The sequence below is a fragment of the Anomaloglossus baeobatrachus genome, chromosome 8, assembly GCF_048569485.1.
Source record: "Anomaloglossus baeobatrachus isolate aAnoBae1 chromosome 8, aAnoBae1.hap1, whole genome shotgun sequence".
In the NCBI taxonomy this organism is placed as follows: Eukaryota; Metazoa; Chordata; class Amphibia; order Anura; family Aromobatidae; genus Anomaloglossus; species Anomaloglossus baeobatrachus.
Window position 1 is genome coordinate 174,414,209 of NC_134360.1, and position 20,214 is coordinate 174,434,422.

General features: G+C 46.2%; 1 protein-coding gene across 1 annotated transcript in view; it reads right to left on the bottom strand.

Moving 5' to 3' along the window:
• Positions 1–20,214, bottom strand: part of LOC142250128 (calcium-activated chloride channel regulator 1-like) — a 136,061-nt gene that overhangs the window by 99,066 nt on the left and 16,781 nt on the right. The window contains exon 4 of the mRNA XM_075322220.1: positions 16,020–16,128. Coding sequence (XP_075178335.1) covers positions 16,020–16,128 — 109 coding nt within the window. The remainder of the gene's footprint in view (positions 1–16,019; positions 16,129–20,214) is intronic.

Genomic DNA, 20,214 nt, shown 5'->3' on the forward strand with positions numbered 1-20,214 from the left:
TTCAAGATCGAGATAACAGAACAGCCCAAGATTAATTATATAATTTAATCAGCCTAAAGCACACTAGAAACTACAATATATACAATAGGGAATCTACAGAATATACATAGGTCAGAGTACAGTTACAGATAAAGCATGGTTTACAAACAGGTATGCAATTCAATCAGTTACCTTGTGCGTCTGGCCACAGGGGGGCGCTGTAGACCAGGTTTCCAGGAACTCCCACAGATGTTTCCTACACGTGACCCCCAGCGAAAGAACACTGGAAAATGGCCGAAGTAGGGTTATCAACCTGGGCAAATCCAGGTCCCCTCCTACCTTAGTGACCTCAGAGGGAGCACTGCTCCACCCCTGGCTTGAGTTATGGACAATATCCCAACATGGAATATGGGCCATAACTTTGCCTGGGAGCGTCGTAGGCGGACGCCAATGCTCTCATTGTGACAGTTATGAATTTAGCTACAGAACGAGGGGACTCATGACCTGTCTGCCAGTTCCCCATTGGCTGATATCACGCCTGGGGCATTTCCCAATGTCCTGCTCCCATAAAAAGGGTGTGCCAGCATCGTCCGCATGCGGAGACACCATTTTTATGGTTGCCATATTTATCGGAAATATGGCTTGCGAGATATGAACCATTTTTTACTGGAGTCGTTCTGTCTAGCTAGTTCCATAGCCTTGCTAATGAGATACAACTCTTGTTACAGGGTGACGGCAGGGAGTCATCCTGTGTCCATTGTTCCCACACCACCTCATCTCCATATCACAGGAGATGGCCATGGGATTTGTTGCTAAACCAGTTGTGTGAAGGAAAGGGGGGGTGACACCAGGAGAGGGCTTCCTGACATACTTGAATATCATGATTTATCGTCATATCTCCGGATTTACCTCACAGAAGGCAACAAGGGTTTCTAGGTTAGCAGGTGTGCCTACCTGGAGTATGGGGTGTAGTGGTGTTGTTATCTGTGTCCCCTGGCTTGCCCAGGGCGACACACATGGACTGTAGAAAAGCATGAACATCCAAAGATGTAATAGGGGGTGTCAGGAGTCAATAACACATTAAGGTAAGTAATGCCATGACCAACAAAGTAGAACATGGAACAATAATTATAAGTAAGAGTCCTGACACACCGCACCACACTATATAGAGGTCACATGCAAGTATACAATATCCTCAATGTAGTCACATGCTGCATCTTACCACGGGACACCCTGATGCGTTTCGCCGAAGCTTTATCCAAGGGCGCTTGTATCAAATGTGAAGTTAAATGGGTTTTTATACCCTTAGTTGTTTAAACCATCCCATAATCAATCACATACAATTAAATGGTTAGGCCAATACAAACACAGAATGTGCTGCATCTTCAACCACATTGGTGATTTTAAAAAATGCCAAGTTCATTGATATAATTAAATCAAGTACTTACTAAATGAAATAATATACCGCTGGCGTCCGGAAGTGTGACAGTTTCACAATGCGCATGTGCAGAGCAGCCCAACACGTCCTCCCCAGTATGGTCGCATCAAAGATTCCACGTGTAAGAAACTGCACAATTGATGCTGCACCATGCAAATCGGCATCCGGAAACCGGAAGTGGAACATCGCAATCAGGTGCATCACAAATATTCTTCCCCACCAAAGCACGGGAGAAACGTTCCACTACCCGGAAATGCACAAAAAGTTTGTCACACATATGGTAGCCAGGTGGAACGCACATGCGTTCCACATATGCGGAAATGAATAGAATCGCAAGGTATATAATAGATACTCATATATGTATATAAATTCTGGGCTTATCTGTAAAGGAAGTGGAATTTGTGACTGTTGATGATCCATCTATTGCCACGATATACTTTCTACCGAAAATTCATAAAAACTCTTCAATTTCCCCTGGACGACCCATAGTTTCGGGTAATGGCAATATCTGTGAATGCATTTGTAAATTTCTGGACCATTATTTGCAACCTATGGTTGAAACATTGCCTTCCTTTAGGGATACCAATGATATACCACAGAAAATGGAGGATTTGCACTTGGACCATGACATGCTACTTATTACTGCTGACGTGGAATCATTATACACGTCCATCCGACATCAGGACGGATTGTCTCGGTGAGTTTTTTTCTTGAAACATCTAACTTGGAAAGAGGTCTTATTGAGTTTCTTCTACAACTCTTAGAATTTGTTTTGAATCATAATTTCTTTTTCTTTAAGGATGTACTCTACCTGCAGCTCCAGGGAACAGCAATGGGGGCAGCTTGTGCGCCCTCATATGCTAATCTTTTCCTGGGGCTGTGGGAGAGAAACATTTTTTTGACAGACCCGCTTCCATTTTCTGACCGAGTGCATATGTGGTCAAGATTTATTGACAATGTCATTGTTATATGGCAGGGCAGTAAAGAAGAACTGGAACTATTTATGACCTCTGTCAATCGTAATGACATCAATTTGAAACTCACCTACAGTATCGGTACTGACTCTATTGATTTTTTGGATGTGAAGTTTCATGTGGATACAAGTGGAGTGATACACTCGGACCTCTTTAGAAAGAAGGGAATTTTGTTTACTTACCGTAAATTCCTTTTCTTCTAGCTCCAATTGGGAGACCCAGACAATTGGGTGTATAGCTATTGCCTCCGGAGGCCACACAAAGTATTACACTTAAAAGTGTAAGGCCCCTCCCCTTCTGGCTATACACCCCCAGTGGGATCACTGGCTCACCAGTTTTAGTGCCAAAGCAAGAAGGAGGAAAGCCAATAACTGGTTTAAAGACCAATTCAATCCGAGGAAACATCGGAGAACTGAACCATACCACATGAACAACATGTGTACCCGAAAAAACAGAAAAACCCCCAGAAAACAGGGCGGGTGCTGGGTCTCCCAATTGGAGCTAGAAGAAAAGGAATTTACGGTAAGTAAACAAAATTCCCTTCTTCTTTTACGCTCCGAATTGGGAGACCCAGACAATTGGGACGTCCAAAAGCAGTCCCTGGGTGGGTAAAAGAATACCTCGTGATAGGGCCGTCAAACAGCCCTTTCCTACAGGTGGGCAATCGCCGCCTGAAGGAATTATCTACCTAGGCTGGCGTCTGCCGAAGCGTAGGTATGCACCTGAAAATGCTTGGTAAAAGTATGCAGACTCAATCAGGTAGGTGCCTGACACACCTGCTGAGCCGTAGCCTGGTGCCGTAATGCCCAGGATGCACCCACGGCTCTGGTAGAATGGGCCTTCAGCCTTGAGAGAACCAGAAGCCCAGTAGAACTGTAGGTTTCAAGAATTGGTTCCTCGATCCCCCGAGCCAGGGTGGATTTGGAAGCTTGCGACTGTTTACGCCGACCAGCGACAAGGACAAAGAGTGCATCCGGGTGGCGCAGGAGCGCCATGCGGGAAGTAGAACCTGAGTGCTCTCACCAGAACCAACAGATGCAAATCCTTCTGAAATTGATGGACTGGACGAGGACACAAAGAAGGTGAGGTGATATCCTGATTGATATGAAAGTGGGATACCACCTTAGGGAGAAATTCCGGAATCGGACGCAGAACTACCCTGACCTGGTGAAGGACCAGGAAGGGAGTTTGTATGAGAGCGTTGCTAGCTCGGAAACTCTCCTAAGAGACGAGACCGTTACTAGAAGGCCACTTCCCGTGAAAAGCGGGAAGGGAGACATCCTTCAAAGGCTCGAAAGGCGGCGTCTGGAGAGCAATTAGAACCTTGTTCAGATCCCAGGGCTCTAACGGCCGCTTGTACGGAGTGCTGAAAAGACAAACTCCCCGTAGGAACGTGCGTACCTGAGGAAGTCGTCGTTTCTGAAAAAATACAGATAGCGCTGAGACTTGTCCCTAAAGGGAACTGAGCAACAACCCATTTTCCAACCTAGATTGCAGGAAGGAAGGAAACATAGACGATGCAACCGGCCAGGGAGAAACACCCTGCGCCGAGCACCGAGATAAGAATATCTTCCACGTCCTGTGGTCAATCTTGGCGGACGTTGGTATGCTAGCCTGTCTCATGGTGGCAACCACGTCCTGAGGTAATCCTGACGACACTAGGTTCCAGGACTCAATGCCACACCATCAGGTTGAGGGCCGTAGAATTCAAATGGAAGAATGGCCCTTGAGACAGCCAGTCTGATTGGTCTGGTAGTGCCCCCGGTTAGCCTACCGTGAGGCACCACAGAACCGGGTACCACAACATCCTCGGCCAATCTGTAGCGACGAGGATGGCGCGGCCGCAGTCGGTCCTGATCTAGCGCAGCACTCTGGGCCACAATGCCAGAGGTGGCACATAAGGTAGCTGGAACTGCGACCAATGCTGAACTAAGGCGTCTGCCGCCAGAGCTCGATGATTGTGAAACCGTGCCATAAAGCTGGCACATTGTTGTTGTGCCGTGACGCCATTAGATCGACGTCCGGCCTCTGTCAGCGGCGCCAGATCTCCTGAAACCTGTCCGGGTGAGGAGACCATACCCTTTCGGCCACACCCCGGCGACTTAGGAAGTCAGCTTCCTAGTTTTCCACGCCTGGGATGTGAACTGTGGATATGGTGGATGCCGTGTCTTCCACCCACGTCAGAACCTGCCGGACTTCCTGGAAGGCTTGCCGGTTGCGCGTTCTTCCTTGGTGGTTGATGTATGCCACCGCTGTGGAGTTGTCCGACTGAAGTCGGATTTGCTTGCTTTCCAGCTGCTGTTGGAAGGTTTGTAGGGCAAGATACACTGCTCTGTGTTCAAGAACATTGATCTGAAGGGTGGACTCTTGCTGAGTCCACGTACCCTGAGCGCTGTGGTGGAGAAAAACTGCTCCCCACCCTGATAGACTCGCGTCTGTCGTAACTATCGCCCAGGATGGGGATAGGAAGGACCTTCTTTTTGACCATGAGGTGGGAAGAAGCCACCACCGTAGAGATTCCTTGGCCGCCTGAGAAAGAAAGACGACTCTGTTGAGGGACGTCGACTCCTCGTCCCATTGGCGGAGAATGTCCTATTGTAGTGGACGCAGTGAAACTGCGCGAAAGGAACTGCCTCCATTGCTACCATCTTACGTAGGAAGTGCATGAGGCGTCTCAATGTGTGCGACTGGTTCTTAAAGAAGAGATTGCAGCCCGTAGTGAATGCTGTTTGTCTAGCGGAAGCTTCACTATCGCTGAGAGAGTATGAAACTCTATGCCTAGATATGTTATCGATAGGGTCGGGGTCGGATCTGACTTTAAAAAGTTGATGATCCACCCAAAACCCTAGAGAGTCTCCAGCGCAACGTTCGGGCAGTGTTGGCATGTTTCCTAAGAGAGTGCCTTGACGAGTAGATCGTCTAAATACGGGATCACAGAGTGACCCTGAGAGTGCAGGACTGTGACTACTGCTGCCCTGACCTTGGCGAAGACCAGTGGGACTGTCGCTAGCCGGAAGGTAGAGCTACGAACAGAAGGTGTTCGTCTCCTATAATGAAGCGTAGAAACGCTAGTGCTCTGGATCAATCGGCACGTGTGGATAAGCATCCTTGATGCCTAATGATGCTAGGAAATCTCCTTGGGACATTGAGGCGATGACATGGCGGAGGGATTCCATCCGGAACCGCCTGGTGTCCACGAGCTTGCTGAGCAGTTTTAGATCCAGAACGGAACGGAACGGCCCGTTCTTATAGGCACCGCAAATAATTTGGGGTAAAAACCGTGACCTTGTTCCTGAAGAGGAACGGGGGTCATCACTCTTTCTGCCTATAGAGTGCACCCTGTTTGCAGAAGAGCAGCGGCTCGGCCGGGAGGTGGAGAAGTTCTGAAGAATCGAGTTGGAGGACGAGAAGTGAGCTCTATCCTGTACCCGTGAGACACAATGTCTCACACCCAACGGTCATTGACCTATGGCAGCTAAATATCGCCAAGGCGGGAGAGCCTGCTACCGACCGAGGATGCGGAGAGAGGAGGCCGCAAGTCATGAGGAAGCCGCCTTGGAAGCGGGTTTTCAGACTGTCGCTTTTTTGGGCGTGACTGAGCCCGCTAAGAATCTGAGCTCCTCTGATCCTTTTGAGTCCACATTGGACGAGGAAAAATGGGACCTGCCCGAGCCTCGAAAAGACCGAAACCCCGACTGCCTCTTGCTCTGTTGGGGTTTGTTGTGTCCGGGCTGAGGAAAGGATGAATCCTTACCCCTGGACTGTTTAATGGTTACATCCAAACGCTCACCAAACAGTCGGTCAGCAGAAAAAGGCAACTGGTTAAGCACCTTTTTTGGAAGCAGAATCTGCCTTCCATTCACTTAACGACCAGACCAGGCTCTGCTTAAAAACACGGAGTAGCGGAGGCTACCGCCGCACGGTTCGCAGAGTCCAGGGCAACCTGAATCGCGTAAGAAACAAATGCAGACATTTGAGAGGTTAAGGATGCCACCTGCGGCACAGATGTACGTGTAACCGTGTCAATCTGTGTAAGACAAGCTGAAATAGCTTGGAGTGCCCCAAGGGTGAGAATGCCGGAGCCAACGGTGCGCCGACAGCCTCATAGATGGATTTCGACCAGAGATCCATCTGTCTGTCAGTGGCATCTTTAAGTGCAGCTCCATCTCCCACTGCAACTATGGATCTAGCTACAAGCCTGGAGATTGGAGGATGCCGCTTGGGACACTGGGTCCAGTCCTTGACCACGTCAGGGGGCAGGGATAACGTGTATCTTAAGCCGTTTGGAGAAGCGCATATCTGGATAAGTGTGGTGTTCCTGGACTGCCTCTCTGAAGGCAGAGTGGTCCAGAAAAATACGTGAAGCTGACTCCTCCACTGGAGGAGCTGGGTGAGAAATAACCAACATTCTATTGATGGACGCTATAAGATTATTCACTATGGCGTCACCATTAGCTGTATCCAGATTGAGAGCGGTCTCAGGATCAGAATCCTGAGCCGCTACTTCCGCCTCATTACACAGAGAGTCCTTCTGCTAGGACCCTGATGAAACCGAGGGCCGCTCATAGTGAGCCCGCTTAGGCTGTCTGGGACTGACGTCCGTGCAGAGCCGTGACTCTGGGATGCGTGTGACATTCCCGGAGCTGTTAGTTGTTCACACTGAGGGGGGCCATGGATCAATGATTCAACAGTGCCCATGTTGTGAGAGACATGTCCGGACTGCTAGGCTTCTAGTATCATAGCCATAGTCTCAGAAAAACTGTCAGTAAATACTGCAGACACCGTCCTCATCCTCTGGCCATTAGCAGAGACTCCGGCTGAGTTGCATACAATGGGGGTCTATGTAACCTGCCGGCCGTATAGCCGTACATGCTGTACCGGCTGCATAGAAAAACATGTGGTTCTGCACCTTTGTTTTACACAGAGAATATGCTGATAACTCCTCCGCACAATCCAGGAGGGTATATACAACGTGCGACCAAACAGTGCAATGTATATAGTACAAGCATATCTATAAGTGCACTTCTGCACTAGTGGGGTTAGCACCACAGGTGCTGCTTAACGCCTGTTGCAGCGATTGTGTGACTATCAGAATGCCAGGGTCTTCCACACTTGTCTCTGTATCGTACAGAAACTGACACTAATGGCTGCCGGCGTCCTGTATAGAGAAGGAAGCCGTGGGCGTGCCTGAGAAAGTGCGGGAATCCGGTTTCACAGTGCACACAGTGAGAGGGGTGGAGTATGCAAAACATACTCCAGCTCTCAGCGCTGCTGTGCTATGCAGCGTCACGCCCCTACCCTGACTGTCAGGGCTGTGGGCGGTAACGAAGGGAGACTAGGCCCAGAAGCCGGGGACTCGAGTTAATAAGCGCGGCCGGCATATCAGTGCTGGCCGGCGCGGAAGTCCCCGGCGCACCACAACTCCCAGCGGCGCCTTAAATAAAAACGGCAGCGGCGTTAGCGCGGTAGTCACCCAATACACTAACACACCCAGCAACGCTGTGGTGTGCGATGGCACTAGTGCGGACAGCGCCGCTGTCCCTGGCGCACTAACACACCCAGCAGTGCTGCCGTGTGTCTGCGCGGTCCCCACAGGGACACCGAGTACCTCCATGTAGCAGGGCCATGTCCCTGAGGATACTCCGCTCCATGTCCAGCAGTACCAGGGGCTGTGGATGGAGCACGGCCTCAGTGCCTGGAGACCGATAGAATCCCACTTCACCCAGAGCCCTGTAAAAAGGGATGGGGAAGGAAGCAGCATGTGGGCTCCAGCCTCCGTACCCGCAATGGGTACCTCAACCTTAACAAACACCTCCGACATGAAGTGGGGTGAGAAGGGAGCATGCTGGGGGCCCTTTTTAGTATGGGCCCTCTTTTCTTCCATCCGACATAGTCAGCAGCTGCTGCTGACTAAATAGTGGAGCTATGCGTGGATGTGTTGCCTCCTTCGCACAAAGCACAAAACTGGTGAGCCAGTGATCCCACTGGGGGTGTATAGCCAGAAGGGGAGGGGCCTTACACTTTTAAGTGTAATACTTTGTGTGGCCTCCGGAGGCAATAGCTATACACCCAATTGTCTGGGTCTCCCAATTCGGAGCGTAAAAGAAATCTACTGCAGTTAATTCTGTATTACATGCGAAATCAGCTCATCCAAAACATGTTATTAAAAATATTCCAAAGGGTCAATTTCTACGGATTAAGAGGATTTGTTCGGATGACATATCTTTTGAGAAGCAAGCTGCTGATCTTACTGAAAGATTTCTTGCCAGAGGATACCACCCGAGAGATGTTAACCGTGGATATCAAGCAGCCAAACATACAGAACGAAGGGCTCTTCTCAACAATGCCAAAAAAACTAAACCTCATGGTGATATTGTGAGATTTATTTCTAAATTCAACTCGCATTCTGAGGAGGTACGTGCCATACTTAAAAAGCATTGGGGTATACTTAAAATGGATGATGCGTTAAAACATTATGTACCATCAGATCCGAACATCACTTTCCGAAGATCCAGGAGCCTCAAGGATATTCTTGTACACAGTCACCACAGAGGTCAGGTAGGAAAAACGTTTTTGGACTCCTCTAAGATCCCTTGGGGTTTTAAACCATGTGGTGACTGTGTGGCATGTCCCAATGTCGAAAGAGCAAAATATTTTTTTAGCTCCGACGACAAAAGGGAATATAAAATCACACATGCCATTAACTGTAGTACAAAAGGGGTAATATACTTGGCTTCTTGTCCTTGTAATCTTAGGTATGTCGGCCTTACTACCAGACCATTTAGAAGAAGAGCAAGGGAGCATGTCCTAGCCATTTCTGCAGCAAGGGATGAAGAGGATGTATCCAAACTTACGACTATTCCTCGCCATTTCAGGCAGTTCCATCAATGTAATCCCTCTCACTTACGGATTCGTGCTATTGATAGAATTATGCTAAGCCAAAGAGGGGGAAAGTGGAAAAAGGCTTTGGCTCAAAAAGAGTCACGTTGGATCTTCACTTTGAACACCTTAGTACCTCATAAGTTAAATGAGAATATTAGTTATTCACCATTTCTTTAGAAAGTGAATCAAGTTTTTGTTCTACATGATTTTGGATCTTCCTACTGGTATCAACGGCGATTTGTGCACTCTTTTAGCTTGATTTTAGTTTTATATTTTTAACAATTTTAATTTTTATATTCTAGGTTAGGCCCTTTGTGTTGATATTGGAATGGATGTTTCTTCTGCTGTGTATAATTATAAGACCATCTGATGGGCATCCTCAACCAACTCCTAGCACTTCCAGCACTTTTCATCATTGATAACAAAGACATTTTTGTCAAGGGGATTTTGTTCAAAAGAATATTATTTTTTTGATAAATTTCTGAATAAAATATGATATTTATAAAATATATATTTATTATACTGTATTTTCACGTGTGTCACCTTCGCACTGCGCACTATTTGCACTTTTGTTCTCACTTTTTATCAATAATTATTTATGATTATTATTATTGTGTCAGTGTGAATTCTTCTTACATGCATGTTTTTACATGCATGTGTGCAGTCTTTACACTGTAATTTTTACACTGTTTTTTACACTTTGAGTACTTTCATATATATATTTATTTATATGTCTATATATGTATTTATTTTGCCCCTAATGAATATTTTGCAACATTTCAGAGGATTTTCCATGTTATATATTTATACAAAGAGAAAAAGTTTTTATTTTTATCTATCTTTCTGTGCATACACGGGTATTTGTGCAATATATAGCCTTTCGCTATGATAAAAACCGCATTGGTGTTTTTTAAGCCCAGAATTTATATACATAATGAGTATCTATTATATACCTTGCGATTCTATTCATTTCCGCATATGTGGAACGCATATGCGTTACACCTGGCTACCATATGTGTGACAAACCTTTTGTGCATTTCCGGGTAGTGGAACGTTTCTCCCGTACTTTGGTGGGGAAGAATATTTGTGATGCACCTGATTGCGATGTTCCACTTCCGGTTTCCGGATGCCGATTTGCATGGTGCAGCATCAATTGTGCAGTTTCCTACACGTGGAACCTTTGATGCGACCATACTGGGGAGGAAGTTTTGGGCTGCTCTGCACATGCGCAGTGTGGAACTGTCATACTTGCGGACACCAGCGGTATATTATTTCATTAAGTAAGTACTTGATTTAATTATATCAATGAACTTGGCATTTTTTAAAATCACCAATGCGGTTGAAGATGCAGCACATTCTGTGTTTGTATTGGCCTAACCATTTAATTGTATGTGATTGATTATGGGATGGTTTAAACAACTAAGGGTGTAAAAACCCATTTAACTTCACATTTGATACAAGCGCCCTTGGATAAAGCTTCGGCGAAACGCGTCAGGTTGTCCTGTGGTAAGATGCAGCATGTGACTACATTGAGGATATTGTATACTTGCATGTGACCTCTATATAGTGTGGTACGGTGTGTCAGGACTCTTACTTATAATTATTGTTCCATGTTCTACTTTGTTGGTCATGGCATTACTTACCTTAATGTGTTATTGACTCCTGACACCCCCTATTACATCTTTGGATGTTCATGCTTTTCTACAGTCCATGCAATGTGACATCTGTTATCATTATAATGGACATGCTGTCCCGTTCCTGTCTGCCATCCATCTGCTTTTCAGAGTGCATATGTTTTTGGATCAACTTAAAGAAGTTGTCCAGTTACCAAAACTGATTTTTTTTTTTTCTGATAAATCTTGCTAATATGTGCCCCTCAACACATCTATTATGTTTTTTCAGCAAAATTAGGTTTTATTGTGCACTAGCAGCACATGCTCATTGCTGGCTCCAGCTCTGATGGGATTAATCTCTCCTCTGATTTCCTGTGCTCAGTTCCTACAAGTTCCAGAATTCTTTGCGGCTCTAGCTCTAGGGCGGTGTCTAGCTTATCTAACACACCCCCCTCAGCTCTCCACACAAAGCCTCCTCCCTGCCTAATCACACAGAGACATCCGAAGAGAGTGGGGAAAGAACGGGGGGGGGGGGGCAGAGGTGCTCTGTCACCAACTGTCTCCACTCTGTGACTTGTGGTGCAGGTGACAGAGTGCAGACAGTTGGTCCCATGCAGCAGGACAGATGGCAGAGCACAGCGGTGACATGCCTGTCAGTGTCTTGCTGCTGGGAGGAGCACACGATCACACTGCCCGACACCGGCCGCTCTCCTGACATCGCAGCAGAGCGGGCGGGTGGACAGTGTGAGCACATACTTACGTGCAGGGGGGGATTCAGCTGAAGACCCCCCCCCCTGCACTGCACACTGGCGCCCCGTGTCTCACCATCTGCAAGACGCCGGCTCTACACTGACATCCTCCGGATCCTCCCCTCGATGCTGAGCTGTGACGTGCGGTAGTCACCGCCCACAGCCCTGTCACTCAATCTGAGTGGCGCCGGCATCCGGTGACGTACCCGTCTTGTTTGAGAGCCCGGAAATGCCGGGACGTCAGAGGATGCTGGCGGCCACAGCTCCAGGGGGTCATGTGACAGGCACTGAGCGTGCAGGATAGCGCCGCTCAGTGCCAGAACTGGAAACAGAACACAATGGAGAAAACGCATAGAAAGGTAAGTAGAACTCCTACAGAAAATAAAAAAAATGGGTGAACCACCCCTTTAAGTATAAAATTCATATGTGGTGTGTATTGATTAGACAGAGGTCATCGGATGATATTAAGAGTCCAATTTGGGATGTTAATGTTGTGATAGAGATTGAAAATATTGAATGCATCTGATATTGAACCCTGGTCTTTGATACCAGTTATTGAGAGATTGCACCCCATGTGAAGTTGCTCCTCCCATGTCGTCATTTTTCTGTGCATGATTTTATCTTGTATTTTATACATATTATTCAATAAAGATATCTTAATATTAAATGTTGTAGTTCTTTATAGGATTTGTTCTGTTCACTGTGAACTACATTAGTGTTTTGATCACACAGGCTTTTTTTGAGTGGTGATCAAACTTTTGAGGTTGGTCCATTCTATTTGTCTGACCTAATACTGGAAATGCTACAAGAGCTGAAGTAAGAAGAGGCTGCTCACTCTGCTGTCCACCCAGTCTATTTGATCTAATCCTGGAAATACCAGGCGAACTTAGGCAATATGGAGCCACTCACATTGCTGCCCGCCATGTCTATCTGATCTAATACTGGAGAAACCAGGTGAGCTAATGGAAGGAGGAGCTGCTCACACCGCTGTCCACTCTGTCTGATGTAATACTGGAGATACCAGGAGAGTTGAAGTAAGGAGAGGCAGCTCACACTGCTGTCCACCCAGTCTATTTGATCTAATACTGGAAACACCAGGAGAGCTGAGGCAATATGAAGCCACTCACACTGCTGCCCACCATATCTATCTGATCTAATACTGGAGATACCATGAGGTAACAAGAGACTGCTCACGCTGCGGTCCATTCTGTCTGTCTGATTTAATACTGGAGATACCAGAAGACCTGAAGTAAGAAGAGGCTGCTTGCTCTGCTGTCCTCCCTGCCTATCTGATCTAATAATGGATATACTATGGCTAAGGTTAGCTGAGGCTGCTAACACAGCTTTCCATCCTGTCTGTCTCATCTAATTCTGGAGATACCAGGGGTTTCAAGGTAAGAAGACGCTGCCTATATTCCTGTCTTTCTGAATGGAGAGCAACTGCTTTGACCTGGAGATAGGTAACTTATACCACGTGCTGTCAAGCTAACTGTCAAAGCAGTGGAGCTTCCTACTGCTCAAGAAGAGAAGGGTGAAGCTTGCTTCTGCAGCAGAAGAGAAGGGGTGGAGCTCCCTACTGCAGAAGAAAAGAGGGTGAAGCTCCCTACTACACAAGAGGAGAAGGGGTGAATCTTCCCACTGCAGAAGAAGAGAAGGGATGGAGCTCCCTACTACAGAGGAAAAGGGGATGGAGCTCCCTACTGCACAAGAGTACAATGTGGTGGGGAATCCTACTGCACAAGAAGAGAATGTGTGGAGCTTCCAATTTTACATACTCACAAGCACATGTCCTATTAATATTGTAGGACAAATTTTTGGCATTGTAACACATCATAACATGATGACAGCCATTTTAAGTTACTATAATGATTACCTCCCTAGATTACATGCATATTACTTCCTAATTAGATAATTATAAATGTATTTTTTATGGCATTTCCTTTATTCTTTTTTTATTACCTGACCAAATATTTTAATATAGAATTATTAGGTAAGTGAAGTTTGGTTGCAATTACGTTTATCTTAAATCTCTTTTATAATTTCATAGTTTTAACGTTTGAAAGAAGATAGAAGTCCAAAGATTTCAGACTAGTTGGGGCAAATGGTAAAGATAACAGCCTAGTTGGGGCAAAAGAAAGATGACAAAGTGTAAATCTTTAATGGTGAAAATGTTAAATACAGTAAAATAATATTAAGTCAATTATTCTAGAATCACGTTTTTTGTTCTCTAATGAAAAGCCTCCAAATGAGATAACTTTACACATCTTGGTGGTCTACTTTTGTGACAAAGAAGGTGTACATTGACCTGAGGAATGATCTAATGTTTTATTCCTATCTGAACTATTACATTCTGTCATCTGCCAGGGAGATTACGCAGATCTCTCACCGCTGCTACCAACAAGACATGGAGAGTACTCCGCTGCCTCCAATCATCAGGACAATACGCAATAATTGACTGCTGATTGACAGCTGAGGCGATGGCTACTTCACTACTAGACAGATTATTGGGGACCACACAGTGACCGTATTGTATATATACAACCAATTCCAAAGCATGGTATATACTGTATATCCAAAGAAAAACTACTACTAACTGCCACCACCAATCGCTTATGGAGGCTGATTGGGCACCTGTTACAGGTAGTGTATGGCTTTGGGGATGCGGTTTATAGAACAAGAGGAATGAAGCTATTAAATTAGATATATTTAATCCAAAAAGTAGGCAATGTTTCTAAAAATATACTCTGAACAAAAATATAAACGCAAAACGTTTGTTTTTGCTCCCACTTTTCATGAGCTGAACTCAAAGATTTAAGTCTTTTCTTATGTACACAAAGGGCCTTTTTCTCTCAAATATTGTTCACAAATTTGTCTAAATCTGTGTAAATGATCACTTCTCTTTTGCCGAGATAATCCATCCTCCTCACAGGTGTGGTATATCAAGATGCCGATTGAATAGCATAATTATTGCACAGGTGGGCCTTAAGCTGGCCCCAATAAAAGGCCACTCTAAAATGTGCAGTTTTACAGTATTGTGAGGTCCAAGGGGCATCAGATAACCAGATTGTTAATTGTGGCCTGTGGAATATTGGTCCACCCCTCTCCAATGGCTGTGCGAAGTTACTGATTATGGGCAAAAACTTGAACATACTGTCGAATACTTCGATCCATAGAATCCCAAACATGCTCAATGGGTGACATGTCCGGTGAGTATTCTGGCCATGCAAGAACTGGGATGTTATCAGCTTTCATGAATTCTGTACAGATCCTTGCAACATGGGGTGGTGCATTATCATGCTGCAACCTGAGGCGATGAGCGCTGAAGAATGGCACAACTATGGTCTCAGGTTGCCGATTGAGACTAGGATGCTTACGTCCACCAAGCAGGAGGTTTGTTTTCCTTTCTTACCTTTCCTATCTGCATCTAATATCTCATCATCTCCTTGGAAGAGAGACACAGTCAATCATCTCTGTATCGTGCTGGTGACTCTTACATGTGGTAAGCGCTACTCACTGTCATCACTGCTCTGATCTTCCCAGCTTTGGTTTGCCTCTCTGAACTGTCTCCTGCAGCCTTTCCAACTCTACTGCATCCTCCTTCTTCTGGTGAGCTCCTACCTGGCTATAGTGAGATGTGGTCAGACTCTGCAGGAATTTAACCCCTCTGTGTCTTGCAGAGTGTATGTTCTGTGTCCAATCTCCAAGCAGCAGGGACTTCATTAGGCCGTGCCAGCCCCCACTCCTCGCTTACTCACTTTTCTGTCAATTTTCCTGCAAGGAGCTTCTAACGTCGTCTCTTCTGTTTCCTGACCTGGCTTGCCTTCTCATTTATCCGACCTCTCCACTAGTGACCTCTGCTACGACCCTGATCTCGGATGTCTCTGCCTGCACCCTCTGTACCACGTACACCTTTTTGATCCATTGGTCAGCTGCTGTTGTCCCAGGGACTGCAAGTGTTGCCTTGTGACTACCTGTGGCCCAGCCTATCCTCACCATCAAAGACTCTAGTGAAAATTCGGTAGTCAATTACGCCCCTCCAGGGTAAGCTCGGCCCGTGGTGCAGTGAGTCCACATCCACAAGCGTTTCTTCTCCCGTTATATTCACTTTGTGTGAAAATATTTTCCCTTATTTTTTTTTTAAATTTATTAACTACTTTGTAAATGTACACTACACGCACCTGATCATCCCAGCTCATCTCACAGGTGAAGATACAAAAAAATCTATAAAATGTATTGAAATTATTATATGTAGGGTCAACCTTAAAAAATAATTTGGTAACTTCCCTTTCTTATAATGTTATCAATGCTATAATGGAAACCAATTTACAATGAACTTAGGTCACCTTCACCATTCTATACATAAATACTAAAATACTGTGGGTACCTCGTTGCCTCTACTTTTCCATTTCTTGCGATGTAGTAAGGAGTGTCTGCACTGTACTCGTCATAGACACCCCATCGTAGGTGGGCCCATTCATGGACAAACACTCTTCCTTTAGACAATAAAATAAATAACGTGTGTGTTACCAAACATGACCGGCGCTCAATGAAATATTAAGAATTTTTAACCTATTGTTTATATAAAGCTTCATATTTTTACATCATTACAAAAATAGATGTCAATGTTATATAGTGGCTCAAAGAAAAATACAATATAAAGGAAATTAAAGGGGTATTCCCATCTCCCAGATCCTATCCCAATATGTAGTAGGAATAATAATAATAATAATAATAATAATAATAATAATAATAATAATATTAGCAAATACCTCCAATTAGAAATGCCATATAGTTCTTCTGAAAACCATGTCATTTACCTTGTGTGCAGGGCATTACAGTAGCTTAGTATCCAAGGTTACAGCTACACATTTAGGGGCAATTAGTTAATTACTAGGGGTCATAACCATGGATACCTAAGCTCCTGCTATGCCCTGCATATGAGGAGTGACATAGCTTATCAGGAAACTATACTACATTTCTCATTGGAGGTATTTGCTAATATTCTTATTATTGCACCTACTACATAGTGGGATAGGATCTTCTCAATGGGAACAACCCTTTTAAGGGGTTGGGGGGAATGCACTAAATGTAATGTGATTATAAGACTGTAAAATGCTGTGCCATAAAAACACAAATTAACAAGCACAGTTTCCTGCACTTTACTCATTACAGAATCAGTCTCTAAATATATAATTCTGCATGTTTTATACTATTGATCCAAATAAAAAAAATAACACATTTACTTTAACATCAACATCAGTTTATTTGCTCTAAACGAATATTAAACGGGTTCTCCACTACTTTACTAGTGACAATATATCCGAAAAATAGAATCTCAATATCAGATCAGTCGGTGTCCAAAGGCTACTTTCACACATCAGTTTTTTGGCATCAGGCATAATCCGGCGTGTGCCTGATCCAACGGATCCGGTGCAGAATATGCAAAAATGGATGAGCCGGATCCTTTTTCTTTATGGATCCGGTATACCGGATCTGTCGAAATACGGATCCGGCACATCAGTTTTTGCATCCATTTCGTCCATTTTTTTGCAGGATCCGTTTTTTTACAATAAATTGGAGCACGCTCAGTTTCAAAAATGGATCCGGCAGCCGCATCAGTTTTTTGCACATTATGCCGGATCCGGCGTCCATAGGCTTCCATTGTAAATTACGCTGTACAGCGCCTGATCCGGTGCGATGCGGTTTTTTTTGTCAGAGACAAAAACGTTACAAGAGACGTTCCATCTGGCCGCTACATTAGCCAATTACGCCGGATGCGGCAAAAGCTGGATGCAACGAAATACCATCCAGCACAATCCGGCGCTAATACAAATCAATGGGGATAAAACGGATCCAGCGCCGGATCCGTTTTATCTGTTTTTTTTCCGGATTGTGCCTGATGGAAAAAACTGTTGTGTGAAAGTAGCCTTAGATCAGCTGTTATCTGCTTTATTAGGCTGCTTTCACACATCCGGTTTTTGCTGAGCGGCACAATCCGGCACTTTGCAGAAAAAATGCAACCGTTTCTTTTTTGCCGCCAGTTGCGTTTTTTCCCGCATAGACTTACATTAGCGCCGCATTGTGACACATGGCCTTGCGTTCTGTCCGGGTTTTGCCAGATGCGGCATATTTAGCCCATGTGGCGGCCAGATGGAACGTTGCCTGGCAGGTTTTTTTGTGCGGTGAAAAACGTCGCATCGCGCCACATCCAGGCGATGCGGCGCAATTTCCAATACATGCCTATGGACGCCGCATCCGGCGTCCTACGGCAAAAACCGCATCCGGCCGCCGCATGCGTTTTTTTGCACTGCGCATGCTCAGTAGCCAGCCGCAACCGGGAAAAACCGGACGGGCTGCATGTAAAAACTTATGCAAAGGATGCGGTTTTATTGCCGCATCTGTTGCATAGGTTTTAGAGCCGGATTGGCCGCTCTGCAAACACCGGATGTGTGAAAGCAGCCTTAGCGGCTTTTCCAACCTGGAACAGAACAGCTCTATACACTGCTCAGTGGCAGCTCCTGGTACTGCAGCTCAGCTCCTAGTATTATTATTATTATTATTATTGTTTATTTATAGAGCACCATTGATTCCATGGTGCTGTACATGAGGGGGTTACATACAGAATACATATACACGTTACAATAGACAGACTAGCACAGAGGGAAGAGGGCCCTGCCCTTGCGGGCTTACATCCTAAAGGATTTTGGGGAGGAGACAGTAGGTGGGGTGTAGGTTGGGCGGCAGCTCCGCACGGTGGTGGGGCGGCAGCTCCGCACGGTGGTGGGGCGGCAGCTCCGCACGGTGGTGGGGCGGCAGCTCCGCACGGTGGTGGGGCGGCAGCTCCGCACGGTGGTGGGGCGGCAGCTCCGCACGGTGGTGGGGCGGCAGCTCCGCACGGTGGTGGGGCGGCAGCTCCGCACGGTGGTGGGGCGGCAGCTCCGCACGGTGGTGGGGCGGTGAGGTCATTGTAGATTATAGGCATTTCTGAACAGATGAGTTTTCAGGGTCCGTTTGAAGTTTGCAAGTGTAGTAGATAGTCTGACGTGTTGAGGCAGTGAGTTCCAGGAGACTGGGGATGCTCGGGAGAAGTCTTGGAGTCGGTTGCATGAGGAGCGAATGAGAGAGGAGGATAGAAGGAGATCTTGGGAGGACCGGAGGTTACGTTTTGGAGTGTAGCGAGAGATTAGTTCAGAGATATATGGAGGAGACAGATTATGGATAGCTTTGTAGGTCAGTGTTAGTAATTTGAATTGGATACGGTGGAAGATTGGGAGCCAGTGGAGGGACTTGCAGAGAGGAGAAGCGGGGTGGTATTGAGGAGAGAGGTGGATCAGTCGGGCAGCAGAGTTAAGGATGGACTGGAGAGGGGCGAGTGTGTTAGCAGGGAGACCACAGAGGAGGATGTTGCAGTAGTCGATGCGGGAGATTATGAGGGCATGCACTAGCATTTTTGTGGATTGGGGATTGAGGAAAGGACGGATTCTGGAGATATTTTTGAGTTGAAAACGGCAGGAGGTGGTGAGGGATTGGATGTGCGGTATGAAGGACAGGGCAGAGTCAAAGGTCACTCCGAGGCACCGAACTTTGGGTGCTGGGGAGAGCGTGATGTTATTAATTGTAATGGATAGATCAGGTGGAGAGTGCGGGGGAGATGGAGGAAAGATGATCAGTTCAGTTTTGGCCACATTGAGCTTTAGGAAGCGAGAGGAAAAGAAGGAAGATATAGCAGATAGGCACTCTGGGATTCTGGACAGCAGAGATGTGACATCTGGACCAGAGAGGTAGATCTGAGTGTCATCGGCATATAGGTGGTACTGGAAGCCATGGGACTTTATGAGTTGTCCCAGGCCAAATGTATAGATAGAAAAAAGTAAGGGTCCCAGGACAGAGCCTTGAGGGACACCAACAGAGAGAGAACGGGATGAAGAGGTTGTGTGGGAATGGGAGACCCTAAAAGTGCGGTTGGAGAGGTATGAAGAGATCCAAGAGAGGGCGAGGTCTCTGACACCAAGAGAAGAGAGGATCTGTAGTAGCAGGGAGTGGTCAACAGTGTCAAAGGCTGAGGATAGGTCTAGAAGTAGGAGTACAGAGAAGTGGTTGTTAGCTTTGGCGGTAAGTAAGTCATTTGTGATTTTAGTCAGGGCAGTTTCAGTGGAATGATGTGGACGGAAGCCGGACTGTAGGTTGTCAAAGAGAGAGTTAGAGGAGAGGTGGGAGGAAAGTTTAGCATGGACGTGCTGTTCCAGGAGTTTTGAGGCAAGTGGGAGTAGCGATATGGGTCGATAGCTGGTAGTAGAGGTTGGGTCGAGGGAAGGTTTCTTTAGGATAGGTGTGACTGTTGCATGCTTAAAGGCAGAAGGGAAGGTACCAGTTGTTAGAGAGAGGTTGAAGAGATGGGATAAGGCGGGAATAAGGATAGTGGTGAGGTTGGGGAGGAGGTGGGATGGGATGGGGTCAAGTGCGCATGTAGTGAGGTGCGCTTTTGAGAGAAGATGTGCAAGCTCCCCTTCGGTGATAGTGGGGAGGAAGTTTATGGGGGAGGGGCAGTGGTCTGTTATATGAAGGGGTTGTGGTGGTTC